This window comes from Gorilla gorilla, chromosome 13 (assembly GCF_029281585.2).
Source record: "Gorilla gorilla gorilla isolate KB3781 chromosome 13, NHGRI_mGorGor1-v2.1_pri, whole genome shotgun sequence".
Lineage (NCBI taxonomy): Eukaryota > Metazoa > Chordata > Mammalia > Primates > Hominidae > Gorilla > Gorilla gorilla.
In genome coordinates this window covers 74,513,782-74,533,893 of record NC_073237.2, presented here as the reverse complement: position 1 = coordinate 74,533,893, position 20,112 = coordinate 74,513,782, and the positions used below count along the sequence as shown (strand labels likewise).

The window sequence follows — 20,112 nt, the reverse complement described above, 5'->3', positions numbered from 1 at the left end:
GTTAAAGTCTCCCATTATTATTGTGTTGGAGTCTAAGTCTTTGTGTAGTTCCCTAAGGACTTGCTTTATGAATCTGGGTGCTCCTGTATTGGGTATATATATATTTATGATAGTTAGCTCTTCTTGTTGAATTGATCCCTTTACCATTATGTAATGGCCTTCTTTGTCTCTTTTGATCTTTGTTGGTTTAAAGTCTGTTTTATCAGAGACTAGGATTGCAACCTGCTTCTTTTTGCTTTCCATTTGCTTGGTAGGTCTTCCTCCATCCCTTTATTTTTGAGCCTATGTGCGTCTTTGCACATGAGATTGGTCTTGACTCTTTATCCAAGTTGCCAGTCTGTGTCTTTTAATTGGGGCATTTAGCTGAGTTACATTTAAAGTTAATATTGTTATTTGTGAATTTGATCCTGTCATTATGATGTTCACTGGTTATTTTGCCCATTAATTGATGAGGTTTCTTCATAGCATTGATAGTCTTTACAATTTGGCATGTTTTTGCAGTGGCTGGTAGGACTTGTTTCTTTCCATGGTTAGTCCTTCCTTCAGGAGCTCCTGTAAGGCAGGCCTGGTGGTGACAAAATCTCTCAGCATTTGCTTGTCTGTATAGGATTTTATTTCTCCTTCACTTATGAACTTAGTTTGGCGGGATATGAAATTCTGGATTGAAAATTCTTTTCTTTAAGAATGTTGAGCTGGGCGCAGTGGCTCACGCCTGTAATCCCAGCAGTTTGGGAGGCTGAGGCGGGCAGATCATGAGGTCAGGAGATCAAGACCATCCTAGCAAACACGGTGAAACCCCGTCTCTACTAAAAAATACAAAAAAAAAAAATTAGCTGGGCATGGTGGCAGGCACCTATAGTCCCAGCTACTTGGGAGGCTGAGGCAGGAGAATGGTGTGAACCTGGGAGACAGAGCTTGCAGTGAGCAGAGATCACACCACCGTACTCCAGCCTGGGTGACAGAGCGAGACTCCGTCTCAAAAACAAAAAACAACAACAAAAAAATGTTGAATATTGGTACCCACTCTCTTCTGGCTTGTAGGGTTTCTGCTGAGATATCCGCAGTTAGTCTGATGGGCTTCTCTTTGTGGGTAACTTGACCTTTCTCTCTGGCTGCCCTTAACACTTTTTCCTTCATTTCAACTTTAGTGAATCTGATAATTATGTGTCTTGGGGTTGCTCTTCTCAAGGAGTATCTTTGTGGTGTTCTCTGTATTTCCTGAATTTGAATGTTTTCCTGCCTTGCTAGCTTGGGGAAGTTTTCCTGGATAATATCGGGAAGAGTGTCTTCCAACTTGGTTCCATTCTCCCCATCAATTTCAGGTACACCAATCAAACGTAGATTTGGTATTTTCACATAGTCCAATATTTCTTGGAGGCTTCATTCGTTTCTTTTTACTCTTTTTTCTCTAACCTTGTCTTCTCACTTTATTTCATTAATTTGCTCTTCAGTCACTGATATCCTTTCTTCCACCTGATCCAATCAGCTACTGAAGCTTGTGCGTGCATCACGAAGTCCTCATGCCATGGTTTTCAGCTCCATCAGATCATTTAAGGTCTTCTCTACACTGTTTATTCCAGTTAGCCATTTCATCTAATCTTTTTCAAGGTTTTTAGCTTCCTTGCAATGGGTTCAAACATCCTCCTTTAGCTCAGAGAAGTTTGTAATTTACCGACCCTCTGACCTACTTCTGTCAACTCATCAAAGTCATTCTCCATCCAGCTTTGTTCTGTTGCTGGCGAGGAGCTGCGATCCTTTGGAGGAGAAGTGGTGCTCGATTTTTAGAATTTTCAGCTTTTCTGCTTGATTTCTCCCCATCTTTGTGATTTTTATCTACCTTTGGTCTTTGATGTTGGTGACCTACAGATCGGTTTTTGGTGCAGATGACCTTTTTGTTGATGTTGATGCTATTCCTTTCTGTTTGTTAGTTTTCCTTCTAACAGTCAGGTCCCTCAGCTGCAGGTCTGTTGGAGTTTGCTTGAGTTCCACTCCAGACCCTGTTTGCCTGGGTATCACCAGCAGAGGCTGCAGAACAGCAAATATTGCAGAGAGCAAATATTGCTGCCTGATCCTTCCTCTGGAAGCTTCATCCCAGAGGGGCAGCCACCTATATGAGGTGTCTGTTGTTCCCTACTGGGAGATGTCTTCCTGTTAGGCTACACAGGGTTCAGGGACCCACTTGAGGAGGCAGTCTGTCTGTTCTCAGAGCTCAAATGCTGTGCTGGGAGAGCCGCTGCTCTTTAGAGCTGTCAGACAGGGATGTTTAAGTCTGCAGAAGTTGTCTGCTGCCTTTTGTACAGCTATGCCCTGCCCATGGAGGTGGAGTCTAGAGGCAGTAGGCCTTGTTGAGCTGCGGTGATCTCCGCCCAGTTTGAGCTTCCTGGCCACTTTTTTTACCTACTCAAGCCTCAGCAATGGTGGACTCCTCTCCCCTAGCCAGTCTGCCACCTCACAGATTGATCTCAGACTGCTGCGCTAGCAGTGAGCAAGGCTCTGTGGGCGTGGGACCCACTGAGCCAGGCATGGGAGAGAATCACTTTGTCTGCTGGTTGCTAAGACCTTGGGAAAAGTGCAGTATTTGGGTGGGGAGTGTCTCATTTTCCCAGGTAGTCTGTCATGGCTTCCCTTGGCTAGGAAAGGGAAATCCCCTGACCTCTTGCACTTCCCGGGTGAGGTGACGCCCCGCCCTGCTTCAGCTCGCCCTCCATGGGCTGCACCCACTGTCCAACCAGTCTCAATGAGATGAACCAAGTACCTCAGTTGGAAATGCAGAAATCACCCATCTTCTGCGTCAATCATACTGGGAGCAGCAGACCAGAGCTGTCCCCATTCGGCCATCTTGGAACACCTCCCAGGTTCAGGTATTCTTAGGCAATATATATAGAAACAAAGGCAGGCTACCCACAGAGACAGGGTCAGTGGATACATTAATCAGGGCCCTGCCTATATTCCTATTAACTTATTTTGTCACTAGACTAAAACATTTTACACTTCCTTAAACCTAATGCAGATTTCTTATATGTTTAAACACTCAAAGCACAAATTCCATACTTGTCCCTAAGTGAGGTCTAAGTTTGTTAATATTCTCGTGTGTGCTAACAAATAAGCAGAGCTTTCTGCATAACCTAACTTTTGCAACATAAACTTCTTCTAATATGCCTTATTTCCTATTTTCTTAGAAAATCCAGTCGACATCTCTAGGATTTCAGATACCACAAGCTCTTATTTCTGTCACATCAAATGAACAATTTTATTCTTTAGCTTCTTAAAATAAATTCAATAAGCCTTTGCTCATTGCTAGCTTTTCTATCTCTCTTCCAATCTCTTTGATCAGGATCAAGACCAAGATTCTGTCCACTCTGGAATAATAATCCAGGGATAATTAGAACTTCTTACCTTCTTTAGCCCAAAAGAAGCCAATTTATCACAAACTGTCAGGAATTCCATCTTTAAATTATCAAGAGCCCAATTACTGACAGAAACCAGGAATCTTCCTTCCAATTAAAATGATCGATTTCTTAGCAGACTCAGAAGCATTTCACTTTTTAATTATACTCATTCCCATCAAATGTGAAAAAATTCTTCCTCGTTTTATTTTCCTTCCAAAGAACGTGATACAACAAACATTAATCATGGAGGGCAAGGCCAGACCTGGTAATGCCTTTGGCAGAATTGGACAACATCTAATGTTTTGTCCATTTTTATGTGTCTTCAGCTTGTAGAGCCCCTTCAGCTCTAAGAGGAGGGAGGAGGGACTACTTCTTTGTTACCTCACATAATTCACTTAAGTGCATGCCAAACCTGCCAGCTTCGGGTAAGTTATGATGAGACAGCATTAGGCATTTCAATCAATGGGCTCTAGCAGGGGATTTAGGCCTTAGGGACAGAACATGATTTTATTTCTCATGCAAAGAACAGAACTGCAGTATTGGAGACAAAGCAGGGCATAGAGGTAAACACAAGGAACACAAGAAAAAAATTTGGTTTTTCTTGGTTGTATGGCATTATAATGATTACATGTTGTAAATAATTGTATTTTATTTAATTAATTAATTTATTTTTTTGAGACAGAGTTTCGCTCTTGTTGCTCAGGCTAGAGTGTAATGGCACAATCTTGGCTCACGGCAACCTCTGCCTCCCAAGTTCAAGTGATTCTCCTGTCTCAGCCTCCTGAGTAGCTGGGATTATAGGCATGTGCCACCACACCCAACTAATTCTGTATTTTTAGTAGAGACGGGGTTTCACCATGTTGGTCAGGCTGGTCTCGAACTCCTGACCTCAGGTGATCCGCCCACCTCAGCCTCCCAAAGTGCTGGGATTACAGGCATGGGCCACTGCACCCGGCCTTAACCAATTTTAAAAGAAAAAAAAAAGTTCCAAGTTCCATTTGGGGAAGAAGTACAATTTAGAGGCTCCAAAGGAACACGAGGCAGCCCCTCTCCCAGCCTCTGCAAGGCTGCAAAGACACCTGTCAATCTACCTTGCTTTCCATTTTAATCTTCAAGGAAAGACCAACCAGTTCTGACTCCTGCAGCTTGCTGACCCAGAAGCCTGTATCTTTATCTCCCCTTTTCACCCCTCTCTGCGTGGTCAGCAGGTTGGCATCAGTTCATTCCCTCGAGACATACAAAGGTCAAGTTTTTTGCTCTGATGAATATTTTCCAGCAATATCTATTCCAGAACCTCCCTGTTTGGCCAGACACCAGTGATTAACCCTTGTCCGTATGTGGTAGTTAACCATTTTCCAAAAGGTTTCAGATTTATAAAGATGGTTCTGGGGGAACTCACGAGACACTAAATTTCCTCATTCAACCACAGAATCATATTTGACCATTTTAGTAGAAAACGAAATTGGATACTAAGCTCTTGAAAAAATATATATATTAAAAGTCCATGTGTGTGGTGGTGGCTCATGCCTGTAATCACAGCACTTTGGGAGCACAAGGCAGGTGGATCACTTGAGGTCAGGAGTTCGAGACCAGCCTGGCCAACATGGTAAAACCCTGTCTCTACTAGAAATATAAAAGTTAGCCAGGTGTGGTGGCAAGTGTCTGTAATCCTAGCTACTTGGGAGGCTGAGGCAGGAGAATCACTTGAGCCTAGGAGGCAGAGGTTGCAGTGAGCCAAGATCACACCACTGTACTCTAGCCTGCGCAACAGAGACAGACTCCATCAAAAAAAAAAACAAAAGGTCCATGTTATGTGACAGATCATACCTCTCTGCCTTTACTCCAAGCTCAGTTTACAGTACTCAGAAAGACCAACATGACCTACATTAAGATTTTTCATTCAGCCAGACGCAGTGGCTCTTGCCTGCAATCCCAGCACTTTGGGAGGCCAAGACAAAAGGATCACTTGCAGCCAGGAATTCAAGACTAGTCTGGGCAACATAGCGAGACCCTGTCTCTACAAAAAAATTTAAAAAGTTAGCCAGGCACAGTGACATACACCTGTAGTCCTAGCTACTGGGGAGGCTGAGGCAGGAGGATCACTTGAGCCTAGGAGGTCGAAGCTGCAGTGAGCTAGTATCACGCCACTGTACTCCAGTCTGGGTGACAAAGCGAGACCCTGTCTCTAAAAAGAACAGACTTCACTGGGCACCTCGAAGGGCAAGGTAGGACACTAGGTGCTGGAGGTAGAGAACCATCGTTCTTTCCATGCTGCTGTATGGGGAAGGCACATATGCAGCCACCTTGGCACAGTAAAGAACAAAACAGAGATGGTATAATGGGAGAAAAGGATCCCCCTGGTGAAAACAAAGGAAAAGAACATTGTCCCAATGGAAAGGACACAAATGAGTTTAGGAAGAGGTTGGCGGGTGTCATCTGGTCTTCCTGAGTGGGCACAGAAACTCCAGGCTTATGTCATAGTGTGGGCAAATGCATGCTACTTTCCAAGAATCACAAACACAGGAGAGGTGCAAGAGGCCATGTCCCATGCTACAAAGTCCTGACTGCCAGGCTGGGAGTACTGGACTTTGTATGCGTCAACAAAGAGCACAAGGGGAAGTCATAGTTCAACTGGCTGTGGTGGGAGGGGAATATGGGGGCAGAGAAGAGACTGCTGAATAATCCACTGAGGGCTGACATAGCAGAGCTGACATAGCAATGGAATGAAAATTAGCAGATATTTGAGAAGCACAGGTCTGATACAGATGACAGGGCTGTGCAACCACATATGAAAGGGTGAGGAAGGAGGGGAGGCTGACTCTGAGCATGACTTTTATGTGTGAACACTTAGTTGGAATCCATGGACTGCCTGGCTTTTGCTACTTAAAACTTCATTGTGGTTATTATTCACATCCTTTATCGAGCCCTTGTTTTAAACTTTTAAACATCCTTAAGGTAAGTGGTGGGGGAGTTATTTCAACCCTCCTGTTACAGATGACAGAACCAAGCCTTGGAGGCTGTGACCTGAACAGGGGAGCCAACTAACCAGTGCAGAGATGGGACAAGACACTGGTGGAGTCCTCATTATGCAATCAAATAAACCAGGAAGATAGTTCAAAACAGTCCTAGTGGCATGTTTCTGGGGCAAATGGGACAAAGCTCATAGCACTTTACACCTTCAGAGCTGGGCACGGTGGCTCATGCCTGTAATCCCAGCACTTTGGGAGGCTGAGGTGGGCAGATCACCTAAGGTCGGAAGTTCGAGACCAGCCTGACCAACATGGTGAAACCCTGTCTCTACTAAAAATACAAAAATTAGCCGTGCGTGGTGGCCGGCACCTGTAGTCCCAGCTACACGGGAGGCTGAGGCAGGAGAATTGCTTGAACCTGGGAGGGAAGGTTGCAGTGAGTCGAGATTGCACCACCACACTCTCCAGCCTGGGCGACAAAGCGAGCCTCCATCTAAAAAAAAAGAACTTTACACCTTCAGCTGCAATGGAAGGTGGTTTGCTGATAACGCCCATTCCAAAAGCAAATGGAAAGCTCCCACACCGTGTTGAATTTTTTTAAATGGATGCACAAGAATTAAGTCTTAGATCTTTGGTTGAACTAAATTACCCTTAGCAGGTGCTATTTTTAGACCTCAAGCTTTCCCATCATAAAGTTTTAAAAAGAACAATTTGTCTAAAAAGCAGGTAGAGAAATTCATTGACAAGGGCTTAGATGTTTTAGGACTTTAATGTTCTTTACATATTCAACATAAAATACTGACAATAGATAAACAATAGGGGAAAGATTTTTCAGCAAAGTATCACTCTCGTAGTCAAACATTACAAAGAAAACAGTAGAGAACAAAGGATAGGGTAATTTAACAGAAATGTTTAGTTTAATGGCATAATTGAAAAACAACCAACCAATCAACTTTCTCTTCTACCTATGGAAAGAACGGTAAAAATGAATCAAGAACTTCTAGGTCTTTTTCATAAAACAGCTTAAAAAGAGGAAGGTGAAGACTGGGGAGGGGGTACAACTGGTGCTAATGGAATGCTATAATGCACAAGGTCAAGGATTTAATAAATTCTAAAAGTGTCTACATATATCAGTGATAACCGTATTGTTAGAAATATAAATGTATAGAAATATAAAGTATATGGTATTAAAAACAGACCTTCCTAATATAAGCATATATAATGTCACTTCTCTTGTAATAACAGCATAAAGATCGATCTACAGTTTGCCGTTTGCCTGGCACTCTTAAACCACTCCTCCAATGGTCAATGTTGACCTTGAATCAACAGCCGCTGAACCCAGGAGACCCCACAGATGTGTAGATTCAGCACCTAGAGGGCCCCACCTACCCTCTATGCTGTGTGTTCCCATGACTTCAGAAATAATTAATCGCAACTTGCATTATTAAGTCCACAGGCAAGTTTGAAATTTAACTAGAAAAAGTAGCAGCAAAGGCAAAATAAGCGGGAATTTGTTAGAAAAGCAACAAGAAGATTTCTTAAAATGCTTCCAGTTCAAGTCAGAATTAAGGTGACATTAGGTCCCACCAGCTTTACAGAGTTGTGGATGTTTTGCTGTTGTTCTTTCAAAAAAGAAGAATCTACAATAAACATGTTCATTTGAGAAAAATACTGTGTTAACTTTTTGTAGCCATCCCCAAGTTACTTTAAACTTTGTATGTTGTTCAAGAACAGAGTATATCCTGGTTAGGATGTGTTCATAGCTGATGCATCTCCAAAAATTTTTTCATGAAGGCGGCCAGCTTCTGAACATCTTCAATTGTGACAGCATTATACAGAGAGGCCCGGATGCCTCCCACAGACCTAGAATGACCAAAGATCCAGGCATTGAGAACAAAAACGTCTAATTTCGCATCAAAACACCTTTTTCTAGCCACTGGCTCCTGAGAGTTGCAGCACCTGAGACCATCATTTCCGGTCTCCTACCTAAAAACTCCCCACACCTGGCACAGAGCTTCACACGTCTCAGTCATCAGAAAATTCTCCCTTAAGCTGTGAAGGTTCACCATGCTCACATTTAGAGTCATTCGAACTATTCACTCTTGGCAAAGAAAGCAAGCAAGATGTGGGGAAGAAAAGATAAGTTGGAAGAAGATAGCGATTCTGTTCAACATTCATGAGCCTGTCCTGACAGTGCCAGCAAAATGGGGGCTGGGCATCTCCCTGCTGCTATTCTCATGTGAGGACATTTATTTTTCATAGAGCATGCAAGACTAGCTACTAATTTGATGTTCAGTTGGAATAACAATGATTCTCTACCTCCAGAACAGAGTGGTGCTGGCCTCATCAGAGATGGAATGGCAACCTCTGTGCTATACGAGCAGTGTAAAAGATTTTCAAAGGTAATTTTGCCAAAACCCTCATGGAAGATGGAGCTCCATTATACTCTCAGCTGGGGAATTATGCAAAGGGTTCCATAAACAACAGGAAGAAGGCACATCCTTATAACAGCTGGGTTGGCCCAACAAATTACATAACTGCTACTCCAAGCTAAGCAGGCTCCTATAGATTTGTTTTATTCTGCATTTGAAAAACTAAGCTAATTCTTTGCCAAGCTCATGCATTGCAGATGTACTCACCTATGCCCTTTTAAGGACAACATATTGAGTTCAAGAGCTTTATCAAGAAATCTTTTTTCTAAAGCATCATCTCCTTTGGCATTGCCAATGCGGAATGGAATATTCATCTTGCTTCTATTTTGGGGCTCCACTGGACAACTGAAAAACATGTTTATTATTCCAGCTACTTTTCTGAAATGTATGGGTTGTCATAAACAAATCAACAGATTTTTTTTTCTTAACACTTCCTAGATGCAAGCAGAAGATTTTTTTAAAAACAAAAAACAAAAAATCTGCCCCAGCACATTTATTGTTTACTTAGGGAAAACAAACTCTTGCATATGGAACAGTGGGTTATCATCCCCTTGTATGACTTGTACTTAATTTCCATCAGCCTCAGTTTCCTCACCTGAATACTGGGAATAATAATGTCTCCATTTGAGACTAGTTGTGACGGTTTAGTGGTACTACATATATGAAGCTTCCAACACATGGCAGCTGCACGGCAAATGTGACTGACCTCTTTCTCTGCAAGGCTGCAGAGAAATAATAAGTTGGTCCTATAGTGGCTGTAAGGCAAAAATAATGAGCAGCAACTTCCAAAGGACTTACCATGGTGTATTGCCCCAAGCTGTGTGACCCTGAGCAAGTTACTTAACCTCTCTGCTATGCTTCACCTTCCTCATCTGAACAGTGGGAATAATAGAGGAACCTACCTCAACCACCTCAAGTTGTTGTAAGCATTAAATAAGTCAGTCTTTATAGAGAATTTTTGTGGCCCATTTAAAAATAAGAGGTGGAATCTAGTTTTCCATCTTTTGAATCTGGGCTGGCCTTTTGACTGGCTTTGGCCAAGAGATTACAACAGACTCTTTGCACATTCCAAGCCTAGGCCTCAAAAGACCTTACAGCCTCTCCTCCTGCTCTCTTAAAATATCGCTGTCATGGCCAAGTGCGGTGGCTCACACCTGTAATCCCAGCACTTTGGGAGGCCGAGGCAGGTGGATCACGAGGTCAAGAGTTTGAGATCAGCCTGATTAACATGGTGAAACCCCGTCTCGACTGAAAAAAAAAAATACAAAAATTAGCTGGGCATGCTGGCACACACCTGTAATCCCAGCTACCCAGGAGGCTGAGGCAGGAGAATTGCTTGAACTTGGGAGGCAGAGATTGCAGTGAGCCAAGATTGTGCCACAGCACTCTAGCCCGGGCAACAAAGCAAGACTCTGTCTCAAAAAAAAAAAAAAAAAAAAAAAAAAAAAAAAAATATATATATATATATATATATATATATATTGCTGTCACTTAAGCATGGCTGAGCTAGAGTGCTGGAGATAAGTGTCCCAGCCAACAGCCAGCACCAACTGCCAGATATGTGAAATCACTGTAGACCATCTGGCTCCAAATGAATAACCAGATGATGACTTCAGTAGAATGAGGCATCCCAAGACCAGCAGAAGAACCCCCTAGCTGAGCTCAGCCCAACCTGCTGACCCAAAAAACTACGAGCAAGTGAATGGTGGTTGTTTTCAGTCACTTAAGTTTTAAGGTGTTCTATGATGCAGAAACAAATAACTGACACAATTTAAAACTATGTCTGCAACATATTAAATGCTATATAAGTACCTGTTAATACATCTATCTTTTTAAAAATTTTTATTTTAAATTTTTCTGGGTACATAGTAGGTGTACGTATTTATGGGAATAAATTCATCTTTTTATTCCCAGCACCTTGCATAAGGTACATATCAACTCTCAAAAATGATTATGAGTAAATTTTTGTCTAGGAAAGGTTCGTGTTTGACTTCAGTTTCTGCTTTGGAAAATAAGCAGCCAAAATTATTTTTCACTGGCAACCAAAGGAGACAAATGGAAGAATAGCTGACATTACTCTGCAATTTTTTTAAAAAAAGGTACAATGTGTAATAACCCTCTCTTTCCCTTTGCTCAAGTATATCCTCTTCTATTCTTACACTTCTACGGGTGGAATTCATTAAAATTACAGCAAATAAAGGCAGTGTGAGAGGCCCCCTGCGGGCACATCCGTAATTCTTGTTAAAGTTAATGAGAGTCTAGTACACAGCTTCAAGCAAAAGAGAGGCCAAAGGGGGAAACAAATATGGGGAAAAGACTTTGAGCCTGAATTCCAGGCCCCACTATTCGAGGTGGTAGGTTTCACGGCTGACATTGAAAATAAACATTAACCAGCTACCCTCTTTTGTATTCCACTGCCTCAGGCTCCCAATGTGAGGCTCCAATCAGAGAGGTGGAGCAACAAAAAGCACATTTAACTTAAGAGAAAAAAATTGAAAGCAGGAAGAATTAAGCATCCGTATTTACAGTTCCTCTCCCTCCAATTTACCCATCCTATCATGAAAGTAGAAGATATCACAAAGCAATAATGTCATAAAAGTGAGAAATTAAAGACTAAATTGTCATGCAACAAATATTTATGCACTACCCATGGGAGAGTGTCTCTAGTATGGGGCTGGGGGGAGAAAAAAAGATTAAGGGAAATTAACTGCTCCCAATCTACAGAGAGATGGCTCTGGAGGGAATCACAATTATACGTACGAAGTGCTGTAACAGCCAAGGGCTGCAAAGGCAGAGAAGCCAGATAAGGAATTCAGCAGCGTCAAGGTTGACAGGTTTCAGGGGAGGGGACAAGGCATGGTTCCAACAGATGAGAAGGAAGGGCATCTGGCAGACAGCTGCATCTGCAAAGGCACAAAGGCTTCCGGCAAGTCTGCTGACTTAACTGGAGCACTGGCTTCCTGGCTGGGGTGGCTGGAAGACCTACAGGGCCGGGGCTGTGGAGTGCCCTGCTGGGAACTGGACTGGATCCTGGAGCAATGAGGAGTAATCCAGTTTGTACAACAAAATGTGGTCTGTGTTTTAGAAAAATAATTACAGCACACAGAGGAGAGACTGGGGGGTGAAGAAACTGGGAACGCACAGACCTGCTGGAAAGCTCTTATGAAGAACTTTCTACGGTTCCAGTATCTAATATGGCCACAGTAGTCTTCATGACCAAAATCATTTTTTTCCATCTTTAGGAAGCTACATGGGAACAACCATATCACACAGCCCTGAAGCTACTGTGCATGTGAATGAACCTGTCTTCTGCTTCATTCCTGAATGCTGCACCTCTGTTTTGGATTATATATTGTGTTTGTGTATTTACATTTTGATTCATAGTAACGTCTCATGCTATGGGTTTGCACTGAACGTAAACTGTAAATTAAAAAAAGGAAATGGCTGGAAACAAACAAACAAAAAAACTTTCTAGGTCAAAAGAGCTAGGGCCTGTACCAAGGTGCCGGCACCGAGGAGCTTCGAGCATGGGCGGCAAACTCTAAGCCAGCAGGTCGCCGCACCACTCACATAAATGAGTAGGACGGGCCGGTGCGGAAGGTGCAAACAAGCTCTCTCACATTTTAAACGTGGAGGACTAGTCTGAAAAAGAGGCTCTCCCCTTTTTTTTCCCTGAAACATATGGCTATCCCTGTCAAAGTTTCTTTTTCCCGTTTTCACAGGCACATGGATTATGGAATAAGAAACCAGATCTCTAAGTATCTTCCAAGAGCCCAATATTGGCTCAAGTTGTGTTTTTAAACATGGGTGACCCCCGTCAAGCACCACTGTGGGCTGGATCTAGCCCCTGCTCCCCAGTGAGCAATCAATCCCTGGAGTTAACACCAAATTTCAGAGGTGACCAGGTCTGCTGTTTGAATGGGTTGAGGGGAGAGGTAGGAGAAGGGGCCAAGGCAGACTGAGAGGCTATGTGGGCTATGGATGGGCATGGAACCAGCTGGAAATCCCAGGGCTGCAAAGATTTAAGGAGAAAGTCCAAGTGGGAACCAGGGAAAGAGCCGCACTTCCCAACATCTTGGTGGAGCAAGAAGATGTCAACAGGCATTCTGGGAAAGTGGTTCCATGGCCAGAGAAACTTATGAAAGCTGCATTCACAGAGCTAGGCAGGTCTCCTCACTCCTGACTTCCTGAAGCCTCTCAACAGCTCACCGACCACGTAAATGAGGAACCCCAGAAGGTCAGACAGGAACGCAGTGTTCCCCCATGACTGAAAAACCCTTCCTATTGTGGGGATGAGAGTTCCAGACAGTCCCCTCGGAGACACGCTGCTCAGGGACACACCGGGACTTTCCAAGGTACTGGAGGAGGGGAACATGGCGGAGGTACACCTTCAGCCAGGGACACCCATCCCACGAAGGTGGTAAGGCTCAGAAGGGAACGCAAGAAAGTCACAGGAGATGAGCAGGCGGTGAAGAAACATCACTCCACAGTCAGGCCCCTCTGAAAGGATGTGTCAGATACACAGGGAAAGCGAAAGAAGAGCATGTGAAGAGAAGCCTACCAAATGCAACCCTATGTAGGCCTCTCCTTACTGCCTGGTTTTGTCAATAAAAAATTAATTTTAAATTTGTACATGATTATGAAAATCTAGAATAAAAATATGAAGATCTGCCACCCCTCTTCCCACAAGAGGTGGCTACCCTAATGGTTTGCTGTGCATTCCTGAAGATCATTTTAGATATACACATGTACGTCTGTGTGTATATGCATGTATACATGTATGTGTGTCTATGTGTAAATATGTATGTATATATAACTCTTGTAGTTTTGTTTTTGTTTTTGTTTGAGACAGGGTCTCACTCTGTCACCCAGGCTGGAGTGCAGTGGTCCAATCTCAGCTTACTGCAGCCTTGACCTCCTGGGATCAAGCGATCCTCCCGCCTCAGCTTCCCAAGCAGCTGGCACTACAGGCATGTACCACCACACCCGGCTAATTTTTTATTATTATTATTATTTGTAGAGACGAGGTCTCACTATGTTGCCCAGGCTGGTCTCGAACTCCTTGGGGTCAAACAATTCTCCCACCTTGGCCTCCCAAAATGCTAGGATTACAAGCATCAGCCACTGTGCCTGGCCTTGTTGTAGTTTTTAAAGACTAATAGATTTGTCTTTTCCTACACTTGCTCTTGCTCCTTTTGGTCTGATGACATAACACAGTCATCTTCCCATGTCTGCTAAGAGACCTGCTTCATCCTTCTCAAAGCAGTCATTCCATATTACCCACAGATCCTCATTGTTTTCATCAGACCCCTACTGACGGGCACATCTCCATATTTTCACCATTACATCTTACACTGGACTTGCTGGTCCCTAATTTTGTGCACACCACTGTACCCAGGCAGAGTGCCGGGGAAGGGTAAATCTGTAGACATCAAAATCCTTGGTCAAAGCCCATCTAAGTTTTGAATTATAATGAGTGCTGCAATCTTTGCTCCAAATTTGTCCAGATTTATACTCTCACCAAAAGTACATGCCCTTGCTGGCACCAGATGTCATCAATCCTTTTAATGTGTGCAGATGAAAGGCAAAAACATATCTCATGGGTTTAATCTGCATTTCCTAAGGAACTAATGAAGGTGGCATCTTTCCATTTGTCTATGAGGCAGCTTGCATTTCTTCTGAGTTGTTTCCTCATACTGTTAGCAACCACCACACCCCCACTTTTATTTCCTTATCCTTTTTCATTCATCTGTGGGTTCTTGCCTAAATTAAGGATAGTAACCTTTATGTTTAATATACTACAAAATCTTTCTCATTCTGTCATTTTTTATTCTGTTTATGATGTCTTAAGCCATATAAAATTTTAAAATTTTCATGTAATTAAATATGTCATTCTTTTACTTTATAGCTTGAGTTGTGTGGTCTCTTTAAGGCCTTCTGCACTCCTGGACATAGACAGCAGCAGAGGTTCTGGAATGAGCCTTCCACCCCCATGTTCGTAGCCTGGCTGGTCCCACTTCCCAGCTGCATCCTTGTCCTATCTGTGCTTCTGCTGCATAGGCTCAACGTCTACTTCACAGGGTTGTGATGACAACAAAATGCATTCACATGTGCAAGGTGCCTAGGACTCTGCCTGCTTCATTTTATTTTAGGGTCTTCACTAGACCCATCACGTGCCTCCTTCTCTTTCCTAAGGCCTGGTACCCACATAAGGTGATAAAGGTGACCTCAGATCCAGACATGGAATCTGTCACTTGGACATCCTTATATAATAAAATTAATATATATTATATACTTATATAATTAATTATATTACATAAGCTTATATTATATAAGCACTGTGTGTCAGGAATATCATAATTGCTTTATATAACAATAACCACAAATAACGATATTAAGAGCTAACATGCAAGGAATGCTTCCTATGTGCCAACCACTGTTTCTAGCACTTTATACAAATTAACCAGCACAAGAGTCCTCAATCCTTAATGTAAAAATGCTCTTGATTCAGAAGCATTTCCTTTTAATTCTCTTGACAATTTTAAGAAGTATGTATCATTACCTCCCTTGTACAGATGAGAAAACTGTGGCTTAGAGCAGTTAGGTCATTTGCACGAGGTCACACGCACCACCGTGGCAAAATGGGGCTTCTAAGCCCAAGGTGCTAAACGGCCCACGTGGGCTCAACATGGGGTCAGTCAGCACAGTGTGGGTGACTGGGCTATGGAATCAACTTGGAGGCTTCGATGGTTGTCTTATCTAGTCCCAGAATTCCGTGCCAAGGTCACTGGCAGGGCTGGTGAAACCCCCAGCAAACAACCTGGAACTATGCTAAGTAAAGGAGCTGGTTTACGAGTCAGGGGGCATGGAAGTGGGGAGGGGGTGCATCTTCTCAGAGACAAAAATGAGGAGCAAAGGTGGTGGTAAATTGCAAAGTCTAATTCTAGGTATTCCTCTTTAAAAGTGCCCACCTCCCATGGGGCCATGTTGCTCAACTATTTCCACAGTTCCAAAGAAAAGAAGAATTTCCTGAAAATCTAAGTGAGTTCAGGCACAGCCTGGGAGTCTCCAGCTACAAACAGAGGAGAGACAGAGTACAGCCTCCTCTCTACTCCAGTAACAAGGTCCCACAGAACACCAAGTGCCTGGGATGACGCTTTCCAGGCAGGCAACTGAGGGGGTGGTGGGAGTTCCTAGAAAGAGGTTTATTCTTAAAAGGACTGGAAGTCCTGGGTCAAGGCAGTTCAGAAATGAGTGAAGAGCTCTGGGTGTGAAGGATGACCAGATTCCCCAGGAGATGACCTGCCTGCCACATTAGTTTGGCAGGCTGCCTTCTGGGAGAGGCCCAGGTTTAGTGCTTGGAGTTAAAGGACCTAGGGGTGGCGGGGGGGATTCAGGAGAGTCCCAGAATTCCTTCTATGCTTTCTTATTTTGTTCCTGATGCCCTTAATTTTTTTCCCAGTGGTATCACCGTTCTTTCTGTCCTCTAACATCATGTCTACACATCTCCTGAGAAATACATAGAGCTAAAAGCTAATAGAAAAACTGGTCTCCCGTCCACTATACCCACCAAGTGCTTTTACTCACATTCAGGTTCTCAGCACTTTTTAGGGAGCCAGGGAAGATGATTTATTCTTCTCGGTCTTCCAGGAGCCTAGAACACGGCTAGTGTACAGAGCAGGTCCTCAGGAGCCATTTTATGGATGGATGGACAGTTGGATGGATGGACGGATGGATAGATGGATGGGTGGGTGGGTGGATGGGTGGGTGGGAGAATGGATGAGTGGATGGATGGATGGATGGACAAGTAGGTAGACAGATGGGTGGATAGGTGGAAGGGTGAATGAACAGATGAGTGGGTGGGTGGGTGGATGAATGAATGGATGGATGGATGGATGGATAGATAGATGGGTAGATAGGTGGAAGGGTGAATGAATAGATGGGTGGGTGACGGATGGATAGATGGATGGGTGGGTGTGTAGGTAGATGGATAGATAGGTGGGTGTGTGGATGGGTGGGTGAATGGATGGATGGGTGGGCAGATGGATGGATGGATGGATGGATGGATAGATGGATAGATGGATGGATGGAAGATTGATGGATGAGTGGATGGGTAGATGAGTGGATGGATGAATGGATGGATGGATGAATGGGTGGACAGATGGACGTCTGGATGAGTGGATGGGTGAATGAATGGGCGGGTGGATAGATGGGTGGATGGGTGAATGGGTAGATGGGTGAATAGGTGGATGGAAGGATGGGTGGGTAATAAATGGATAGATGGATGAGTAAGTGGGTAGATGGATGGATAGGTAGGCAGGTGGTAGATGAATAGATGGATGGGTGGGTCAATGGTGGATGGATGAGTGGATGAGTGGATGAATGTATAGATGAATGGGTAGACGGATGAATGAATGAATGAGTGAATGAGTGGATGGATAGATGGGTAGGTGGGTGGATGGGTGGGTGAGTAGATGAACGAATGAATAAATAGGTGGACTAAACACGCCCTCACACACTTCCACGGACCTTCTTCCCAGTCCCAGCATAAACCATGCCCTTCAAGCAGCCCATGCTCTGCTCCCCAAACACACTGTACACTCTTCTCTCAGTGCCTTTGCGGGGATGATTCTAACCTTTCTAAAAGTACTTCCGCCCTCTTCTCTGCCTAATTCCACTCATGACCAGGGCTCATAATAAGCTCATGCAAAAGCCCTCTCTTCACTCCAACCAAAGAGTATCCCCCTTTTCCAGGCTCATGCCATATTCTTTAGCCCTTGGCTATGAAATCTTTGGATACCTACTGCTGATCGTGCACTTTAAATGGCTTCAGTGAGCACAGGCAGGGTATCCTGGCCTCCAAACTCACACATCAAGGTCTAGTGTGGAAGCTTCCCCAGCACTGAGCCCCCAGCCTGCACTTGCTTCTCTGTTGCACAGAACCAGAGAACAGGCAGTAATGCAGAGTGTGTACCCCTTCCCTGAGATGGTGCCTGGGAAAGGAGCCCAAAGGCCAAGGCATCCTGCCAAGCCTAACTCCCCCTGGGCTTGCAGCTGGAGGAGGGCCACTGCATGTCAAGAGCTCACAGAAACAGGCAACAAGCATTGCAAGAACAAAGGTGGCAGCAGCATGCCATCCAAAAAGTACACCAGCACTGCCCGCCCATGGGTGGTTATGGAGATGTGTTAGTTAAGTCTTGGCTAAAAAGTACAATTCTAAGTTAGGACAGAGGCATCATTTTGTCGGTCCCATGTGGCCACTGAATTATCTGAGAGAGGGCAAATTTCCAACTTACCATCAAGCAGATATTTTTGTTACAATAGACTGAACCCCAAAGAGCAATGGCCACTAAGAAGGGGGTTCTCAGTTTGGTGAGTTTAAGCATTTATGTATATGTGTAGGCGCACATACGTGTACACAGCAGAAAGTCTGGTCTTTGTATACCTGTACCCACCTTAAGGCAAAGGGAAAAGCAAATGAAGATACCACCTGTTACACTTCTCTGCATCCAAGGCACCGCACTAGGTGCTTCCCATCTGGCATTTTGGTGAAGGGCCTATTGTTGTGGATTGAATGGTGACCCTGAAAAGGTATGTGCATGTCCTAACCCCCAGAATCTGTGAATATGACCTATTTGGAAAAAAAGGCCTTTGCAGATGTCATTATGTGAAGGATCTCGAGATGAGATGATCCTGGATTATCTGGACAGGCCCTAAATCCAAAGACCTCTCTTTTTAAGAGACAGAAGGGAAGACACGGCAGAAAGAAGGCCATGTGAAGACAGATGTGGAGGCTGGAGTGATGCAGCCACAAACCAAGGACCACCCTGAGCCACTAGAATCTAAAGGAGGCAAGGCATGGCTCTCTGGAGGGAGCAAAACCCTGCTGACATTTTGATTTTGAACTTCTGGCCCCAGAAGAGTGAGAATAAGTTTTCTGATGTTTTGAGCCACTAAGTCTGCAGTACTTTGTTACACCAGCCCCAGGAAACTAATACAAGACCCAGACATTTTCTGCAGAATTCCCAGGTGCAGGGGCAGTGGTTAAGACATACTCATTAATCATTTGTTCATGGGAATATTTAAACTGGAGTCAGCCCATGCCAAAGCCAATTCCATTCACAGACTCCGGGATAACAGCATCTGTCTTATAATAAGGAAAGGAGTGAATTTTCTTAAAAAGGGAAATAACGCAGAAGAGGAGGCCAGGAGTGAGTATTTATCCCTAAGATCGCTAAAAGGAGTCCTTAAATTGACACATTTCAGAAAGTACATTTGTTTTTTTCCCAGAAGATATACAAAGGAGGGAGTAGACGGGACCTACCCCAGGGGGTGAACTGAGATTCTTCCCCAGGGCGATGTCTTTGGTGTGAGAAACATCACCACCCACTGGGACACAGGTCCCAAAGCCTGAGAGCCCCGGGGTGAGGTACAGGAGGGAAGAACTCACCACCCACTCCCCTGCTCATGGGGCCCAGGACCACACACACTCACCAGTATTTTAATGTCTCAGAGAAAGGTGAATATGTCCACTTTTCAAAGGTACACAGTATATACACAGTTTTAAATTCACAAGAGGCAAAATAGGAGATAAAATCCATTGACTTACACGTAGAATCCTTGAGAATTATCAATAATCTCATAAATTGTTTGAGATTTGATGGAGCTAAGCTTCTCCATGGCCGCGGCACCTCCATTGTTTTTAATCCACTCCAGAACCAAGCCCATGACGTAGATGCTAAAATGAAGATTTTTTAAAAATCCGTTTAGCTCATCTTTGTAAAAGTAGAACTATATTCAAGCAAACTGCTGTTTAAGGTGCATTAAAACAGACTTAAACACATTATTTGAAATAGACAAGATAGTCAAGTGCAGTGGCTCACGCCCGTAATCCCAACACTTTGGAAGGCCGAGGCCGAAGGATCGCTTGAAGCCAGGAGTTGGAAACCAGCCTAGGCAACGTAGCAAGACCCGTCTCCATAAAAATTGAAAAATTAGTTGGGTGTGATAGCATGTGCCTATAGTCCCAGCTACTTGGGAGGCAGAGCAGGGAGGAATGCTTGAGCCCAGGGGTTCGAGGCTGCAGTGAGCTATGATCACACCAATGCACTCTAGCCTGGGTGACAGAGCGAGACCCTGTCTCCAAAAAAAATAAAGAAAGAAAATACACAAGACAAAAGCAGGGCCCATGTGAACAAGAGCATGTCATCAAGCAAGGACTAGGGTCAACCCAATTCTAGACCCCTGAGGGCCATTCAGAAAAAGGTTTAATCAGATTTTTCACTAAACATCATATCAGTCCCTCCTTGTCCAGCTCAAGTC

General features: G+C 43.9%; 1 protein-coding gene across 1 annotated transcript in view; it reads right to left on the bottom strand.

Moving 5' to 3' along the window:
- Positions 1–7,108: 7,108 nt before the first annotated feature.
- PSAT1 (phosphoserine aminotransferase 1) overlaps positions 7,109–20,112 on the bottom strand; it is a 33,552-nt gene continuing 20,548 nt past the window's right edge. The window contains exons 7-9 of the mRNA XM_019033894.4: positions 19,400–19,528; positions 8,998–9,135; positions 7,109–8,221 (exon numbers count right to left, since the gene is read on the bottom strand). Of these exons, the coding sequence (XP_018889439.1) occupies positions 8,116–8,221; positions 8,998–9,135; positions 19,400–19,528 (373 nt within the window). The 3' untranslated portion in view covers positions 7,109–8,115. The remainder of the gene's footprint in view (positions 8,222–8,997; positions 9,136–19,399; positions 19,529–20,112) is intronic.